The following is an 18450-nucleotide window of genomic DNA, read 5'->3' on the forward strand; positions in this document are numbered from 1 at the left end:
AAAGAACAGTGCACCAGATGTCATCGAATAGATAGGCGAAATTATAAATAGAATATGGGACGAAGGAAGTATGCCAGAATGATGAGACACAGCAGTGATAATTCCGATTTACAAAGCAGGAGACGGAGAAAGAACAGAAAATTACAAGGGAATTTCGCTTCTAAATACAGGATACAAGTCATTGACAACTATGATGACGGAGAGGCTAAATAACTGGATAGATAAAGAAAAAATTTTAAGGGAAAGTCAGGCGGGGTTCAGGAAAAAAAGAGGGACAAGGGACCACATATTTGTATTGAATAGTCTAATAAACAACAAAATGAAGAGGAAGGGAGGAAAATTATGCATCGGGTTCATAGACTTTAGAGCGGCGTTCGACACAGTCAGGAGACCAAAAATGAAGAGAAAGGTATGGAGGAAGGGGGGCAGAGGGAGAATGCACAGAATAATAAGAGAAATATATAAAAGAACATATTGTAAGGTGAAAGTAGGAAAAAGAAGAGAGACAAAAGAATTTATAACAAGAAAATGGAAAAGACAAGGGTGTGCGATGAGCGGAGCGTTATATGGCATAGATATCGACGACCTAGAAAAGACGATGGAAGAGAAGAAGAGAGGAGGAACAATGATTGGGAACCAACGAATACATGTCATGAAATATGCGGATGATGTGGCGCTAGTTGCGGACACAGAAGAGGAGCTAAGAGGGATGCTGAAAGAGCTGGAAATATACACAGAAGAGAATAAGATGGAGGTGAACGTGAAAAAAACAAAAATTCTAATATGCAGAAATGGAGGTAGAAAAAAGAAGGGAAAGAAATGGATGTATAAAGGAAGTGAGGTCGAAGAAGTCAAAGAATTTAAATATCTCGGGTACCATTTCACCACAAGGAATAGCGCAGGGAAACAAAAAAAAGGAACTAGCACAAAAAGCACAAAAGGCCACAAATGCAGTATGGGGAATGATAAAAAGGAGCAAAAAGAACAGCATGAGCAAAAAATATAAGAAGCCAAAAACAAATAAATTATAGAAGTTAAAAAGTAAGAAAGAAATAATATATATAACGAAGTGAATATTTTACCAGATGAAAATATGATTTATGTAAAAATTTGTATACGACCTATAAGTTGTGCAAATAAAACTATTTTATATATAGTTGGCCCTGAAATAAAAATATTTAAATAAGTTTTTATCGTTACGATTATACATTTCAAGTAAATTTTATAAGAAATAATATTAGATATACAATTCAGCTGAAAGAATTGAAAAATAAATAAAGAAAATTTATATTAGTTAGCCTTGAAATAAAAAATTACTTATCGTAGTCGATGAACAAAACAAGCTAAAAGAATTAACGGAAAAAAAAGTTTACATTAGTGAGAACCAAAAAAAGTTATTAGGTTGATCAGAAGTAATAACTTTTTTTTTTCTTTAAAAATCATAAATTTTTTATCAACCATAAAAGATACATGTTAAAATTTTTATGGCATAAAAACCCATTTCGCAAGAGTTCGGTGAACGAACTAATATTTTTAGTTTATAAAAAATTTGTCGCAGGATTAAAAGCGAATTCGCAATGTGTAACTTATAAGTATTGACGATAAAAAGATTTGGTGATGGGGGAGAAATGGCGAAACTTCAAAGCCATTTAGAACTTGGGAAGATTTGGGTCTCGAAAATTAACGGGGGTCTGCACAGAAACTCAAGTTGCTTACAAGTTTTTTTTGGTAAAATTTTGTCACATTTTTAACCTGTGGCTTAAATTCTAAGATAAAATTTGCAATTATAAAAAGTAGATAAAAATTTTTCGTAAAGAATGGCGACTCATCAAAACCATCGCAGTGGCAATGTTAAAAAATTTCAGAGATTAAAAAAATCGAGGAATTTTTATAGAGAAAAAAATTTCCTCTCGTATGGTTCCTGTAAATTTTTTTTAAATATTTGAAAGTAGATTCGCAATTAACTAAAAATTATCGGTTATAAAATGTATCGATGAAGGAAAAATGGCGTAATTTCAAAACCATTTTAAATTTGGGAAAATTTGGATCAGTAAAAATAAGTAGGATTTTCTGTACAAAAGCGCAATATCCTTATAAGTTTTTGTTTAAATAAATTTTTGTAATATGTTTGATAGTTTGGTTTGAATTTCAATTTAAAATTCACAGTAATAAAGAGTAGAAAAAAAATTTTGTCCAAGAAATGGTGACTCATCAAAACCATTCCTCTGACTATAATATAAAATTTGAAAGATTAAAAATCAAAGAATTTTTCATAAAGAAACAAATTTGAAGAAGCGAATGATGAATCTTCAAAATCATTCTCCAATTACAAATATTCAATTTATAAGCAACAAGATATAAATTTTTTTTTAAAACTATAAGAAATAAAAAAAATAATTACCAAATTCATGATATTTACCAATTAAAATTTATAAACAGTCCATTCAAAAAATCATATATTTCTTGTCATTAAAATTTTTATTAAAAAATTATTTTTTTGGCAATACATCAGTCACATTAAATTTATTTTATTTGCCTTTATTTATTTCTTATAACTTTTTTAATGCAACCTAAATAATAAAATATCAAAGCCCCTGGAAAAATATTAACATCCAAAATTTGAAGTTGGAATAAATATGTATTCGCTTAAGCGTAAGTAATTACTCACTTAAGATTTTTCTGGCTTAAGTGTCACAAGTTATCCTCAATTTTACTACCAGTTCAAAATAATTATCCAGTTGAAATTTATTTTCTCTTATAGTTTAAATTACAATTAAGCTTTAATTCGAATTCATAAGTTTCCTACCGTTAATCCAAAAGCTTGACGGAAAAATAAATAAATTATTTCAGTCGATTAATTTCGAATGAGATAAAAAAATAGAGACTCTTTACTTGAAGTCAAACTGATTATTATGTAAAATAAATTTTATTGCAATAAAAAATATTTGTAGTTTGAAAAACCTGGTACGCGCCGTATAAGAATTCGCCCTATATCGAATCACGGATTGAGTAAAATGAACCAAAGATGGACACAGAGAAAAAAATTTATTGATTAGTAGCTTTCAGATGATATAAAATAATAACCGAATTTTGGTAGATTTTTGAGAGGGACCATGTTGCCCCATATAAAAAAAATTTTTTTTGTTGGAGCATATTAATGACGAACACATGGTACAAAACTAGCAAAAATAAAAAGGGTAAAAAGAGCAAATATCAAATCTTTTATTCACGACCCATTTTGCTTCAAATTTAAAGATTTTTAATTTTCAATAAATGTGGTATATTGACACAAAAAGTAAGTATCCCCCTCCCTTCTTCCCCTATTCGAGCCGCCAAAAACTCAGTCTTTCCTTAAGTACTCCCTTTTGCCCCTCTCTTCCTGAATTATGACCACAGATATTTAAGAGTGGGGGAGAAAAGTAATTATCTGGGGAGATTTTGTTAAGGTCGAAGGTACCATAGACAACATCATTCAAAACCGTTTTCGACCTTGAGACGATCAGTCGTACAGTCAATCTTGTCCCAAAACTACAAACATAAAATCAGTGATCGTTAATAATTTAACTTGAAGTTATTATTAAGTGAACAGTTACTCTCACAGTAAAGTGTCAGAGTTAATCAAATTAAAAGTTCATTATTTAAAAGTCGACAATTATTAATTGCATCACTCATTACGATGGAATAAATCCGTTCAAAATTCAATTGCGAATACGTTGACAACTTAATCAAACAAGTAAATGTCGAAAATATCAATACGATGGTTCCAGTCATGGGTGGTTTTACGCTGCTTCATATAGCAGCTTTCAATAATGATAAAAGATTGGTGAACTATCTGCTCCGCAAGAAAGCTGATGTGAATTCAAGAAGTAAATACTGGGGTACAGCTCTTCACATTGCTGTTATAATGGAGAACTTGGGTATAATTGAAAGCCTCATCAATGACGGAGCAGACGTTAATACTCTGCTAATTCAGGACTCTGATTTGATCCATTACCTGTATAGAGCTGAGCCAAATCTTGAAGAAAATCCTGAGTTTTTATTACAAAAGCATGCCATTGAGACTGCGATGTTGGAAACCTATGATTTTTGTTTTGGCAAATCACCGTTACAAATTGCTGTTGATCGAGGTAATGAAAAAATTGTAGAACTACTTTTAAAAAATAATGCTGATCCGAACCTTGATACTCATTATTTTGAAACACCACTAATATGTGCTATTACTAAAGAAAACTTACCAATTATGGAGCTTCTTCTAACATACGGTGCAAATGTTAATAGTGTAAGTGAAAGTGGTTTTTCAAAAGAAAGTCCTCTACATATTGCTGTCCAATCCCGAAGTTCGGAAGCAGTAGAATTAATCTTGAACCATAGTATGGTTGATATAAATATAGTGACAGCGTATAAATATTCAGCGCTTCATTACGCATTTTTCGCAACCGACGATAATATCATAAGACAACTGCTTAATGCTGGTGTTGATATTAATTTAAAAAACACTAATAGTGAAACAGCATTTGCTTCACGACAGAATTATTCACAAAAAGTTAAAGACACAATTACTGAATATATTGCCAAACTCAGTGCGACGAATTGTTACATTGATAAAGAAAATTTAGCAGTCGTAGATAGTGGAAAATTTGGTGAATTGCGCGGTCAGTGCATAAGCGAAATTGAAAAACTGAAGATAACATATATTGGTACGAGTAATGTTACACTTTATAATGTTCTATGTAATAAATGTGAACACAAATTAGCTTTAAGTTTAAAGTATGTTAGTGATAGTACTATTTTAAATTTGAACATTGAATCTTTTTTTCCACTATACGGTGGAATGATTGCTTATCGTTTAAGAAAAGCATTAGGACGGAAAAAATTGCTATCCAATGCTATTAGTTTAATTGATGATATTTTCAATAACATTCAACTTCCAAGTACTTTTACGAGGAGTATTTTAAAATTACTGACTAATGAAGATTTGGAAAAATTACAATGATATATTTATAGGAATATTTTTAATTAATATTATTAAGTCTGTAATATTTTGAAACATTTTCATGGGTGTAGGGTTAATAAGTATATAAATTCGTGGTCTTTATTATTAACAATGTCAAATAATTACTTATTTAATTTATTTATTTTCAATACGTATATAACATTAAATGTTTCACTTATAAGTGCACACATTTGTAATTGAATAGATTAAGTTGTGTTTTTATTATTTATATTTTTTTTTTTAATTCTTTGATCTAAAAGAAATATAGTCATTGTAAAATAAAAAAAAAATTAATTATAGTTTGTTTCCAAAAATTAAATTTTAATACAGAAGTTATTTTTAATAAACTCGTAGTCCATAAGTCGTAATTTAAAATTGTAATTATTAATTTAATTAATTTATTTTTATTACATGTATAAATATTGTATATATGAAAAATAAATCACTATATTTTTTTAATTTTGTGTAATTGTCACAATTTATTTTAATATTTAATTATTTATAATTTTAATTAATATTATTTATTCATTTTTTTAATACGAATTTCTGCAATTGTTCTAAATTTTATTTTTATTCTCATTGGTCTCTAAGTATTTCAAAATAAAATAAGTAAAGTAAAAATAGAATAAATGAACAATTACATTATCATTTCAAACATCACTTTTAAATAAATATTTAAAACTTTAATTTGCAAAATTTAATGTAGAAATTGGCATAGTTGTAGTATTAGTTAATAAATAATAATAAGCGATAGAAAGTATAATCATAAGTTTTAAATTTCATTAATAATAATCAATTATAAATCAAAGTCTCTATTGACCATTGATTTTTTTTTAATAATAAGAATTAAGAACAAGCTTGCTGATTACACTCAAGATTTAGAAAATAAGATTCTAAAACAGGTAAGTGTGAAGTCATGTTAACAATCCAGCATTCAGCTACATCCCCTTTCATTACCTGCATTGGAACTTGAAGTTTTAGTGTCAGCAGCCAGTCAGAAAAAAGTAAATTTAAGATCAATGGTGTGATCAACTTTTAGCGTAAGCGTTAATTGTCATTTGCAATTGATAATTAAACAGAAACTATAAATACTATTTATTATTCTAACTTCTTTCGACTGACTGTAGAGACATTGAAACTTTGGGTGTCGATGCTATTATCACGAACAGTATTTCAAATAATTTAATTTTGATAAAATTCAAAACAAAATATCAAGTATGAAATAGAAGTATATCCATAAAGTTTAATTATTTATTAGTCTCATGATGTAGCTGCAATTAAAATAGAAAAATTTTTATCTGAAATTTTTTCTGCCACAATATAAATCATTAGAATCCATGAAACATATCCAAAATCGGTAATAAAAATTAGCTATCAAATAACTTATACCTGAGAGTTAAAAAAACGAATGATAAAATTCCTGTCTGAAAGAATAAAGTTATAATTAAGTAAAATTGAAATGGTTAATAAATAAATAATCAAATTATTTCATCAAATTTTTTTTTTATTATATAAATTACATTGCAACTGCGTAGCTATACAATAAAATCGAAAGTTTATAAAAAGGCTTAATTATAAATTATTAAATATTATTATTAACATTAGAAATTTATAATTTTTTAGTAGTTATACTTTTTTTTTATTATACTTATAATTGTTTAGTAACAATTAATTTTTTTTTGCTTTAGTTCCTTATCAAATTTATCGTGTATTCAATTATCATTTAGAAATTTAATTTATATTCAAATTAGTTATTAATTTTTTAATGATCCTGAAGGTAGCAGACAGTTCGCAACGGTTGGTTTTTTTTTTTCAACAATAACATTTGAAATTGAAAAAACTAAAAATATGAACATTAAATTTTATTTTACAATTAAGTTTAAGGGAGAGTGGGGTCAATTGAACCAAAAATACTTTAATTTTTTTTTTTTTTTTTTTTTGTATAAATAAAAGCAAAACCATACCTTTTTTTTTTTTAACGAAATTATAATTTATTATATAGACTATAATTTCTTATTTTACTATTTATTATTATTGTGATTTAATTTTACTGTTAATATTGGTTTTAATTACAATCTAACATTAAAAAATCTGGGCGTCGGTTGACCCTGCGGGCCAGCCCCAAAACTTCCCGCTGTTTTTGACCTCAAAGAGCTCGAAAACATTAGTGTAGATATATTTTTGAGCTCTTCGAGCTCGAAAATGATATCACATGCAATTGTTTTTTTACGATCTTTTCAAGTTCTAACGAGTTACCTGTTATGCTAAAGTTTGAAAATTTAAGAATCGAAAATCATCAATGAAGCGGTTTTTAAAATTTAGTTACTGATTATGTTCAGTAAAATAAGTGTATTGAGACAGAAATCGATGTCAGGGATCGAAATCAGGATTTAAAGAAGTTTTGACTCATGTAAGAAACAATAAAATATGAAATATCCGATAAAAATATTAAAAACTACGTTTTATCGATTTTTTCGTTGATAATATGATTTAAACTAAAAACCAAGTTCGATGACATTATATGATCAAAAGAACCCATAAAAAAGATGAGTTGGTATGATATCAGGCACATTTTGTTACCTTAAATTATGATTTATCCGGAAAAAATAACATAAAATGTTATTTTTTTTAACTTTTTAACGCCGATATCTTTTGAACCAATCAATCGATTTTGATAGTTGACGTGGCAATCGGCGCGTTTTATTAAATTCTAGAGCTGATTAAAAGTTGAAATCGATCGCGTCAGCCGTTTCGAAAATATTAAAAAAAAACCGTTTTTCACCATTTCTTTCTCCCGCGATAACTCTCGAACGAATTATCCGATTTTGATGATTGAGGTGGCAATCGACGTGTTTTATTGAGTACTAGAGCTGATTAGATTTTAAAGTCGATCGTATAAGTCGTTTTTGAGAAATCAATAAAAAACTAAAAAAAAAAGTTTTTTTTTTTCGTAATTCGCAAATATTTTCGAGTCTATTCTATCAAATAATCTGAAATTTTCAGGAAAGTTGATGGCCAACAAGCTCTTTCGATTGCCACCTCAACCATCCAAATCGATTCTTAAGTTCGAAAGTTACAAAGACTTTACATACATACACACACACACACACTCGGACATCATTCTGAAAATAGTTAGAATAGCTTCCTAGAACCTCAAAACGTCGACATCTGATGAAAACTCGATTTTCGAAAATCGGGGTGAAAACAATAACTTCCCGAAAAAAATGGTAACAGTAAAATAAAACCACAATAATAAAAAAAAATCGCGAGACCTTGACAAGTCCGTTATAAAGCACAACCTCTCCCTGATTATAAAAGAAACGATTTGGAATGTTAATGTTCATAAGAAAGGCGATTCTAAAGTATTCAAAAGCATTAAAAAGTACCCCGATAGCCAGTTGAGCTCAACCAACAGTCAAATTGGGCGTAAATTTGACGTCAGATTAAAGCGGCTATTTAATGTATTCGAGACATCGGAAATTGAGTAGCAAAATTTGACTGCAGTAGTAGCTCAAATTGACCTAAATTGTTTAGATTCAATTTTACCATTTGATACATAATAAACAAAAGTCAGCTCTCGACATCTAGCAACTATTCAACAAAGTTAATTCAAAAATTCAAAAGTAAAAAATATCTCTTTAGTTGAGGTCTTATTAACGTCATTTGTTGATGTCATTTGTTGCGTCTCAAATTTTTATGTCTCACAGACATCAAATAGCAACTTTAAAATTACATCAAATTTACGTGAAATATGACGTCAATGAGCGCTCAAAAGTTGACATTGAAATTTTTTATGTGTACCGTACATCTCCGAAATCTCTAGCACGAACTTGATGTCAAGTTAACTACAAAAAATTGGCGCCCAATTAGTTGACACAAACTTTTTTGCAACTTTATGTCAATTTTAAAGTAACTTATGTTCCTAAAGCGCTATTTCCCCCTGCAGCATTTAGGTAACATGTCCACATACTCTAATTTAAATTACCTAAATTTCCAGCCGAAATTTGTCGACAATTTGACAGCAAAAGTTGGAAAGAAAAATTTGCATCCATTTTTTCCTTAATTTAGAGATAACTTTTAACACTATAAAAAAAAAACCCTAATATCAGTTACCTTTAATTTTTCGTCTAATGTTCGTCAACTTTGGGCTTTTCCGTTTTTGACGACAATGGATATATAACTTTTGAAGTGACTTTTCATTATAATTTGTAAAGTAAATTTATATCAAATTATATAGCAAATTGTATACAAATTGTCATCAAAAACGGAAAAGCCCGAAGCTGACGGACATTTGACGAAAAATGCAAGGGAACTTTTGCTAAGCAAACTGTACTATTAGGGTAGCCAAATTTGCTGAGCAAATGTTTGCTCAGTAACATATTCCTTTAATTTGGCAACAAGCAATTGTCAATTATGAAATATTTGAACTTTTGATTATACAATAGCTATGTCATTATATTTGTTTTCATTAATGCTTAGGCCCCTAACTTGTGAAATCTGAACTATCCACTTTTTGAAGACAAATTAAAAGAAAATGATGCGTGTAAGAAATTTGTATGCAAGCAATTTTATGGCAACTTCCTGAGTCAACTTTTTTTTAAACTGCGGCAGCAAATTAATACCTACTTGTAATTCAAGTTTTCATATTGTAGTTAAAAGTTTAAAAGTCAGTATTTGGCAAAAATTTTAAACATTGAACTGAAAATTAGTATATTACGCACCAAGGAAAGGAAAAAAGGCGTTACAACCCACGAGTGCATAATTGCTTCGGGTCGGGTAGGCAATCACGTGCACGGGTTGGAATGTCCTATTTTTCTTCCTTGGTGTGTAATGTACTATTTTTCGAACCTATCTGTGGATCACATATGATTAGATATAATTTGATCTCATATATAATCCTTCATAAGCATTTTCATGAATGCTCATGTATGATTCTTTTTCTAGGAAACGCTGGTACAGATTGATCGGAAACGATGAAATCGAATTAATGTTGAATTGAATTTTAAATATGTTTTACGACATCATAAAATGATTTTATTAATATCATGACAAAAAAAAAGATTTTTATGGATTTATTTTTATATAGTATAAAAACTATGCAAATTAATTAGTAGTAGAACGAGAAGAAGAATTTAAAGTTTGTCCCACGTTTTATATGCTGTTACTAAGCATGTAGTCCGCCTGCGCGAGGTACAATTTATTTATAATTATGAATAAAACTTTAAATATTAATAATTTTTGAATTATTATGATTGACCAATAGGGGAGCCTGGGGCACGAAGGCCCCCTTAAGCCGGTTTTTTCTTTTTGTGGCTTTTAACCATAAAATTCATTTATTTTCCGTCGATATCGAAAGAATAAGTAGAAATTTTGCAAAAAATCGAAAAAAAAATTTGTTTTTTTTCTGGGGCACGAAGGCCTCCTCTCCAAAAAATTATCAACAAAAATTTTTTTTTTATTTCCCGTTAAGTTATGACCTTTATAATGTTTTTATGACGTTTTAGGCCAGTATGTGATGTATGAGGTAAAATGGACCATTAAAAAAAAAAAAATTGTCACAAAAAAATTAACTTGACGGAAAATAAAAAAAAAATAATTTTTTCTTTATAATTTTTTTTTCGAGTTGTCCGTTTTGCCCCTCATATCACGTATTGACTTAAAATATACTAAAAACATTATGAAGGTCATACTTTGACGGAAAATAAAAAAAAAAAATTTTACCTAATTTTTGAAGAGGGCCTTTATGCCCCAGGGGGGCCTTCGTGCCCCAGGCTCCCCTACTGACCTTGCGATATAGATTTAAATTATGATAAAAAACGCTCATATTTCTGTGAATGGGGTGCTAAAGTTCAAATTTTTTAATAATAAAATTTTAAAAATTTTTTTATAAAAAAACCATAAGTGACCTAACAAAAAAATGATGTGACGTAAACTGACCTCACGGTGACCTATCATTTAAGGCCATTATCACCTTAAAATTCTATGAATAGGGTGCTAAATTTGCGCAGGTCACAAAATCACGGTGATTTCACTGTAATTTCATCATGGTCTCACAATGTTTTTACTATAATCTCACTGTGATTTCACTGTGATTTTACAGTGATTCCAGGTCCGCGAGGGTCGAAGGATGTTATTGTTGAAAAAAATGAAAGTTATTACACACGTAAATAAATAGTTGAGTGATCTCCTTTTATCGGTGCAACATTCCATGTGAAATATTTATTATCATTTGTATTCATATTGTTAGATAAGTTAAGAAATTATTTTTAACGTTAAATTTTTGCGCGCCATTGAATGAGCTATGATGCTGCTCACTGGGCCTAGTTTGACAAAAACGAAACGCCATTCTCACTTGAATACTCCCTAATACTTATCAGCACCACCCTGGTTGTTTAATGACCCTAATAGCCACTTTAGCTTGAAATTGACTGTAATTTGATTTTGAAATTACCTGAAATCTGCTACCCCAATTTGCCTACAATTTCACAGCAAAAGTTGAAAATAAAAATTTGCGGTTAATTTTTCTTCAATTTAAAGGTAAACATTTATACACAAAATTATCTACAATTTAAGGATAAAAATATACTTAACAATTTTTTAAGTTAAATTAACGGAAAAATAGTCAGCTCGCGACATCTAGCAACTATTTAACAAAGTAAATTCAAAAATTAAAAAGTAAAAAATATATCTCTAGTTGAGATCTTGTTGATGTCATATGTTGACGTCATTTGTTGCGTTTCAAATTTTGATGTCTCACAGACGTCAAATAGCAGTTTTAAACTTACGTTAAATTTATGTGAAATTTGACGTCAAAGGGAACTCAAAAGTTGACATTAAAATTTTTTATGTGTACCGTACGTCACTGAGATGACAAAAGTTTCAGCTCAAAAATTGTGCTGAAACTCTAGTTATCTGGGTCCTTGATGGAAATTGTTGTAGAGCAAGCAGTTACCTTTAAGTTGACAGTAAATTGTCTGTAAACTTGAATTCAAATTGACTATAAGTGTTACTGTCAAACAATGACGTTTAGTCGATTGAAAGTTTCACTTCAAATTGACGGCAAGTTTATCTGTCAAGTTACATTCAAGCTATTGCCATATTCTGAAGCCAATTTAAAGGAAAGTACTACCCAGCCAAGGTTTGCCAGAAACTTTCTCGTTAAGTTAGCCGAAAATGTTGCTCAGCAGAACTTGCAGAGCAAGGTCTGGCTAACAGGGAAGTTGCCACTACGAGACAGCACATCAGGTAGTCGAGGGATTACCGTCCCTTTGAATTTGATCTGATTCATTTTTATGTCAAGTTCGTTGTTGACGACGCTTATAAGGGCTCAGGTAAAAATTCACCATTGGGATTGTTTCCAGAAAACCTTCATGTTTAAACATGGAGTATCGTAATTACAGTTACATACATTTGTTCCATAGTACAATATATATTATTTAATGACCCACATTTTCATTACAGTCATTAATAAATAGTAATGACCTTTGTATAAGCTTTTTTATAACAAAGAATCGTCGATAGTGGGTCATAAATTATTTAAATTTTAAGAGTAGAAAGATTATCCGATAATTATAGAAAGTAAATGAAAAATAGACTGGATAACTATAGTAATCGAGACGATAGAGAGTATATCATTTCCGTAGTCGAGACTATAGTCCAATTGGGAATTCCCCATTGTTAAATAGATAAATAGTTTTGATAGAAAGAAAATAATTTTAAGGGCAACTTAAGAACTTTTAATGTCTCGTATGGGCTTACTTTTGAATAAGTTTATTTTTATTATGAGGAAATTTTTCCAAAATTACTTTTGTTAATATACTTATCTTAAAATTAAAGGGAGTAAAAATTTTATAAATTTTTTTGTAATTTTTGGAAGGATGTATTTTTGCGAAAAATGATCGTGTTGAAAATCTAAAAAAAAAAAAAAAAAAAGCAAATTGAAGCTTTAAATCTCTAGCTTAAAGATCTGTCAGCCAAATAAATCAAAAAAATTAGAAACATTTTGTCTCGAACTATTTCTTATGATTCTGCAAATACAGTGGCTCAGAAAATTATTTAGTTGACAGATTTTTAAACTAGAGATTTCAAGCTTCAATTTGCTTTTTTTTTATTTTTTCAACACGATAATTTTTCACGAAAATACAGCCTTCTAAATATCAGTAAAAAATTAAAAAAATTTTTACTCCACTTAATTTTTTGGATAAGTGTATAATTGAGCATTATTTAAAAAATTTTTCGTTAAAATTAAAAAAAAATTCAAAATTCCATTTGAAAAATATTAATGACTTTGGTTTTATAACAAAAGCTATACTAACTATTTTTTTCCTTTGAATCAAATAATTATGTGAAATATAATTTTTCTTTATGTAAATTACTTATAAAAAAATTTTATTTTATCAAATTTATTCAATTTCCAGAACTTCTTTTGTCATCTTATTTGAAGGGTACTCCATTTCTCCCCCAAAGAATTCGATTTTCGAAAATTAGAGCGAAACCAAAAACTTGCTGAATTTTTGAAAATTTTGGATTTTCTCAGCGGGAAGTTAAAAATGAAACTTTTTTTTTGCAGTTTGTGTATGCCACAGTCCGTTCAATGTATCTGTATGCAAAACATTAAAATAATTAAGGGCGAAAATTCAGTGTTCTGAAAAATTTATTAATTAGTAGCTTTCAGATGAAATAAAATAATAACCGAATTTGGGTAGATTTTTCAGAGGGACCATGTTGCCCCAAATAAAAATTTTTTTTGTTGGAGCATATTAATGACGAACACATGGTACAAAACTAGCAAAAATAAAAAGGGTAAAAAGAGCAAATATCAAATCTTTTATTCACGACCCATTTTGCTTCAAATTTAAAGATTTTTAATTTTCAATAAATGTGGTATATTGACACAAAAAGTAAGTATCCCCCTCCCTTCTTCCCCTATTCGAGCCCCCAAAAACTCAGTCTTTCCTTAAGTACTCCCTTTTGCCCCTCTCTTCCTGAATTATGACCGCAGATATTTAAGAGTGGGGGAGAAAAGTAATTATCTGGGGAGATTTTGTTAAGGTCGAAGGTACCATAGACAACATCATTCAAAACCGTTTTCGATCTTGAGACGATCAGTCGTACAGTCAATCTTGTCCCAAAACTACAAACATAAAATCAGTGATCGTTAATAATTTAACTTGAAGTTATTACTAAGTGAACAGTTACTCTCACAGTAAAGTGTCAAAGTTAATCAAATTAAAAGTTCATTATTTAAAAGTCGACAATTATTAATTGCATCACTCATTACGATGGAATCAATCCGTTCAAAATTCAATTGCGAATACGTTGACAACTTAATCAAACAAGTGAATGTCGAAAATATCAATACAGTGGTTCCAGTCATGGGTGGTTTTACGCTGCTTCATATAGCAGCTTTCAATAATGACGAAACATTGGTGGACTATCTGCTCCGCAAGAAAGCTGATGTGAATTCAAGAAGTAAATACTGGGGTACAGCTCTTCACATTGCTGTTATAATGGAGAACTTGGGTATAATTGAAAGCCTCATCAATTACGGAGCAGACGTTAATACTCTGCTAATTCAGGACTCTGATTTGATCCATTACCTGTATAGAGCTGAGCCAAATCTTGAAGAAAATCCTGAGTTTTTATTACAAAAGCATGCCATTGAGACTGCGATGTTGGAAACCTATGATTTTTGTTTTGGCAAATCACCGTTACAAATTGCTGTTGATCGAGGTAATGAAAAACTTGTAGAATTACTTTTAAAAAATAATGCTGATCCGAACCTTGATACTCATTATTTTGAAACACCACTAATATGTGCTATTACTAAAGAAAACTTACCAATTATGGAGCTTCTTCTAACATACGGTGCAAATGTTAATAGTGTAAGTGAAAGTGGTTTTTCAAAAGAAAGTCCTCTACATATTGCTGTCCAATCCCGAAGTTCGGAAGCAGTAGAATTAATCTTGAACCATAGTATGGTTGATATAAATATAGTGACAGCGTATAAATATTCAGCGCTTCATTACGCATTTTTCGCAACCGACGATAATATCATAAGACAACTGCTTAATGCTGGTGTTGATATTAATTTAAAAAACACTAATGGTAAAACAGCATTTGCTTCACGACAGAATTATTCACAAAAAGTTAAAGACACAATTACTGAATATATTGCCAAACTCAGTGCGACGAATTGTTACATTGATAAAGAAAATTTAGCAGTCGTAGATAGTGGAAAATTTGGTGAATTGCGCGGTCAGTGCATAAGCGAAATTGAAAAACTGAAGATAACATATATTGGTACGAGTAATGTTACACTTTATAATGTTCTATGTAATAAATGTGAACACAAATTAGCTTTAAGTTTAAAGTATGTTAGTGATAGTACTATTTTAAATTTAAACATTGAATCTTTTTTTCCACTATACGGTTGAATGATTGCTTATCGTTTAAGAAATGCATTAGGACGGAAAAAATTGCTATCCAATGCTATTAGTTTAATTAATGATATTTTCAATAACATTCAACTTCCAAGTACTTTTACGAGGAGTATTTTAAAATTACTGACTAATGAAGATTTGGAAAAATTACAATGATATATTAATAGGAATATTTTTAATTAATATTATTAAGTCTGTAATATTTTGAAACATTTTCATGGGTGTAAGGTTAATAAGTATATAAATTCGTGGTCTTTATTATTAACAATGTCAAATAATTACTTATTTAATTTATTTATTTTTAATACGTATATAACATTAAATGTTTTACTTATAAGTGCACACATGTGTAATTAAATAGATTAAGTTGTGTTTTTATAATTTATATTTTTTTTTTTAATTCTTTGATGCAAAAGAAATAAAGTCATTGTAAAATAAAAAAAAAAATTAATTATAGTTTGTTTTCAAAAATTAAATTTTAATACAGAAGTTATTTTTAATAAACTCGTAGTCCATAAGTCGTAATTTAAAATTGTAATTATTAATTTAATAAATTTATTTCTATGACATGTATGAATATTGTATATATGAAAAATAAATCACTATATTTTTTTAATTTTGTGTAATTGTCACAATTTATTTTAATATTTAATTATTTATAATTTTAATTACTATTATTTATTTATTTTTTTAATACGAATTTCTGCAATTGTTTTAAATTTGATTTTTATTTTCATTGTTCTCTAAGTATTTCAAAATAAAATAAGTAAAGTAAAAATAGAACAAATGAACAATTACATTATCATTTCAAACATCACTTTTAAATAAATATTCAAAACTTTAATTTGCAAAATTTAATGTAGAAATTGGCATAGTTGTAGTATTAGTTAATAAATAATAATAAGCGATAGAAAGTATAATCTTAAGTTTTAAATTTCATTAATAATAATTAATTATAAATCAAAGTCTCTATTGACCATTGATTTTTTTTTAATAATAAGAATAAGAATTAAGAACAAGCTTGCTGATTACACTCAAGATTTAGAAAATAAGATTCTAAAACAGGTAAGTGTGAAGTCATGTTAACAATCCAGCATTCAGCTACATCCCCTTTCATTACCTGCATTGGAACTTGAAGTTTTAGTGTCAGCAGCCAGTCAGAAAAAAGTAAATTTAAGATCAATGGTGTGATCAACTTTTAGCGTAAGCGTTAATTGTCATTTGCAATTTATAATTAAACAGAAACTATAAATACTATTTATTATTCTAACTTCTTTCGACTGACTGTAGAGACATTGAAACTTTGAGTTTCGATGCTGTTATCACGAACAGTATTTCAAATAATTTAATTTTGATAAAATTCAAAACAAAATATCAAGTATGAAATAGAAGTATATCCATAAAGTTTAATTATTTATTAGTCTCATGATGTAGCTGCAATTAAAATAGAAAAATTTTTATCTGAAATTTTTTCTGCCACAATATAAATCATTAGAATCCATGAAACATATCCAAAATCGGTAATAAAAATTAGCTATCAAATAACTTATACATGAGAGTTAAAAAAACGAATGATAAAATTCCTGTCTGAAAGAATAAAGTTATAATTAAGTAAAATTGAAATGGTTAATAAATAAATAATCAAATTATTTCATCAATTTTTTTTTTTTTATTATAAAAATTACATTTCAACTGCGTAACTATACAATGAAATCGAAAGTTTAAAAAAAAGCTTAATTTTAAAAGACGACTCTATCAACACGCAAAACTGACTCTAGCGTGACTCTAGCGTGAATATAAATTTTTATGGAAAATGAGCGCACTCGTGAGCTTTAGCGTGAACTTAAAGAATGACGTGAATATAATTCATAGGTATCAATGAATTACTTCAAATTAAATTTAATCGTGAACAAATTTATCATTGAAAATTAAATACTGAATAGATTATATAAATTATTTTAAGTCATAAAAAAAATTATATTTTAAATCAGATCTTAAATTTCATTTTATAACTGTAGATTATTGAACTTATGATATGTTCAGCCAAAGTTAAATATTACAATATGAATAATATCAAGAAAAACATTTGGAATTAAAAATTGTGACAAAGTTAAGGTTATACCAGAACGAAAATAAACATGAAAAGAAGGAATCGTTTTGGTTTTTCGAGTAGTATCCCCATCGTGAACGTTCGGAAAACGAGTATAATCGGAAGAAGTCGACAATACACGGACATAGCAACGTTAAATTTGAATTGTTTTTGGCGCGAAAAAGTAATGACACATGATTGAAATATTAATATATATCGATTAAAACAAGGAATCATAATAAAATGAAAATTTACAATAATCCCCAATTAATTACAGACACATATAATTAATTATTGTTTATAACTATCAGAAACTGAATGTTTGTAATGATACGAATCATTTAACATACTTGATAGTCTTTAAATGAAAAAGAAAAAAAACTTTGAATGTAGTGAATAAATACATTAAACGTTTTTTAGTGTATCGATATTTGTAAATTCGAATAAAAGCGGTGTAACTATATTTATGCCAATGACAATTAGCAAAGTACATGCAAGATACTTATATCTAGAAGGCACAATTTCTGAATACGAGTACAGGTGCCCTGACTTTCTGGATGATATTAGTAATATGTAGATTCTATCTGGGATTAATTTGAAAATGCTGCGTGAAGATACAGACATTGTAGCTCCAGAACAAGTCTCAGTACCAGCAACTTGCATCAGTTCTACTTATATTGACTTACAATTTCCCATCGCGTGAATATACAGAACTCATATTCCCGCTGCGTGAATATACCGAACTCAAATCCACGCAGCGGAACTTTCTCCAAATACATAACAATATGAAGTCTTTAATTGAGACCGATAAATAATTACCTGCGTAAACATTATTTTAATTTATAGTTACTAGCGTCAGAGTTGGACTTTGAAGCTCCATTACGGCACATTAATAGGTGTACCAGAAAAATCTCTACCTTACGACA

At 28.8% G+C, this 18450-nt stretch overlaps 1 protein-coding gene across 1 annotated transcript; it reads left to right on the plus strand.

Moving 5' to 3' along the window:
- The first annotated feature begins 550 nt into the window (after positions 1-550).
- Positions 551-1006, plus strand: LOC128668125 (uncharacterized). Its single transcript, XM_053740294.1, has one exon. The coding sequence runs from the start codon at positions 551-553 to the stop codon at positions 1004-1006; it is 456 nt and encodes a 151-aa protein (XP_053596269.1).
- The last annotated feature ends 17444 nt before the right edge of the window (positions 1007-18450 follow it).

This window comes from Microplitis demolitor, chromosome 6, assembly GCF_026212275.2.
Source record: "Microplitis demolitor isolate Queensland-Clemson2020A chromosome 6, iyMicDemo2.1a, whole genome shotgun sequence".
Taxonomy (NCBI): domain Eukaryota; kingdom Metazoa; phylum Arthropoda; class Insecta; order Hymenoptera; family Braconidae; genus Microplitis; species Microplitis demolitor.

Coding starts and splice junctions, on each gene's coding strand:
- LOC128668125 (XM_053740294.1), top strand. CDS start 551: ATGAGCGGAGCGTTATATGGCATAGATATCGACGACCTAGAAAAGACG.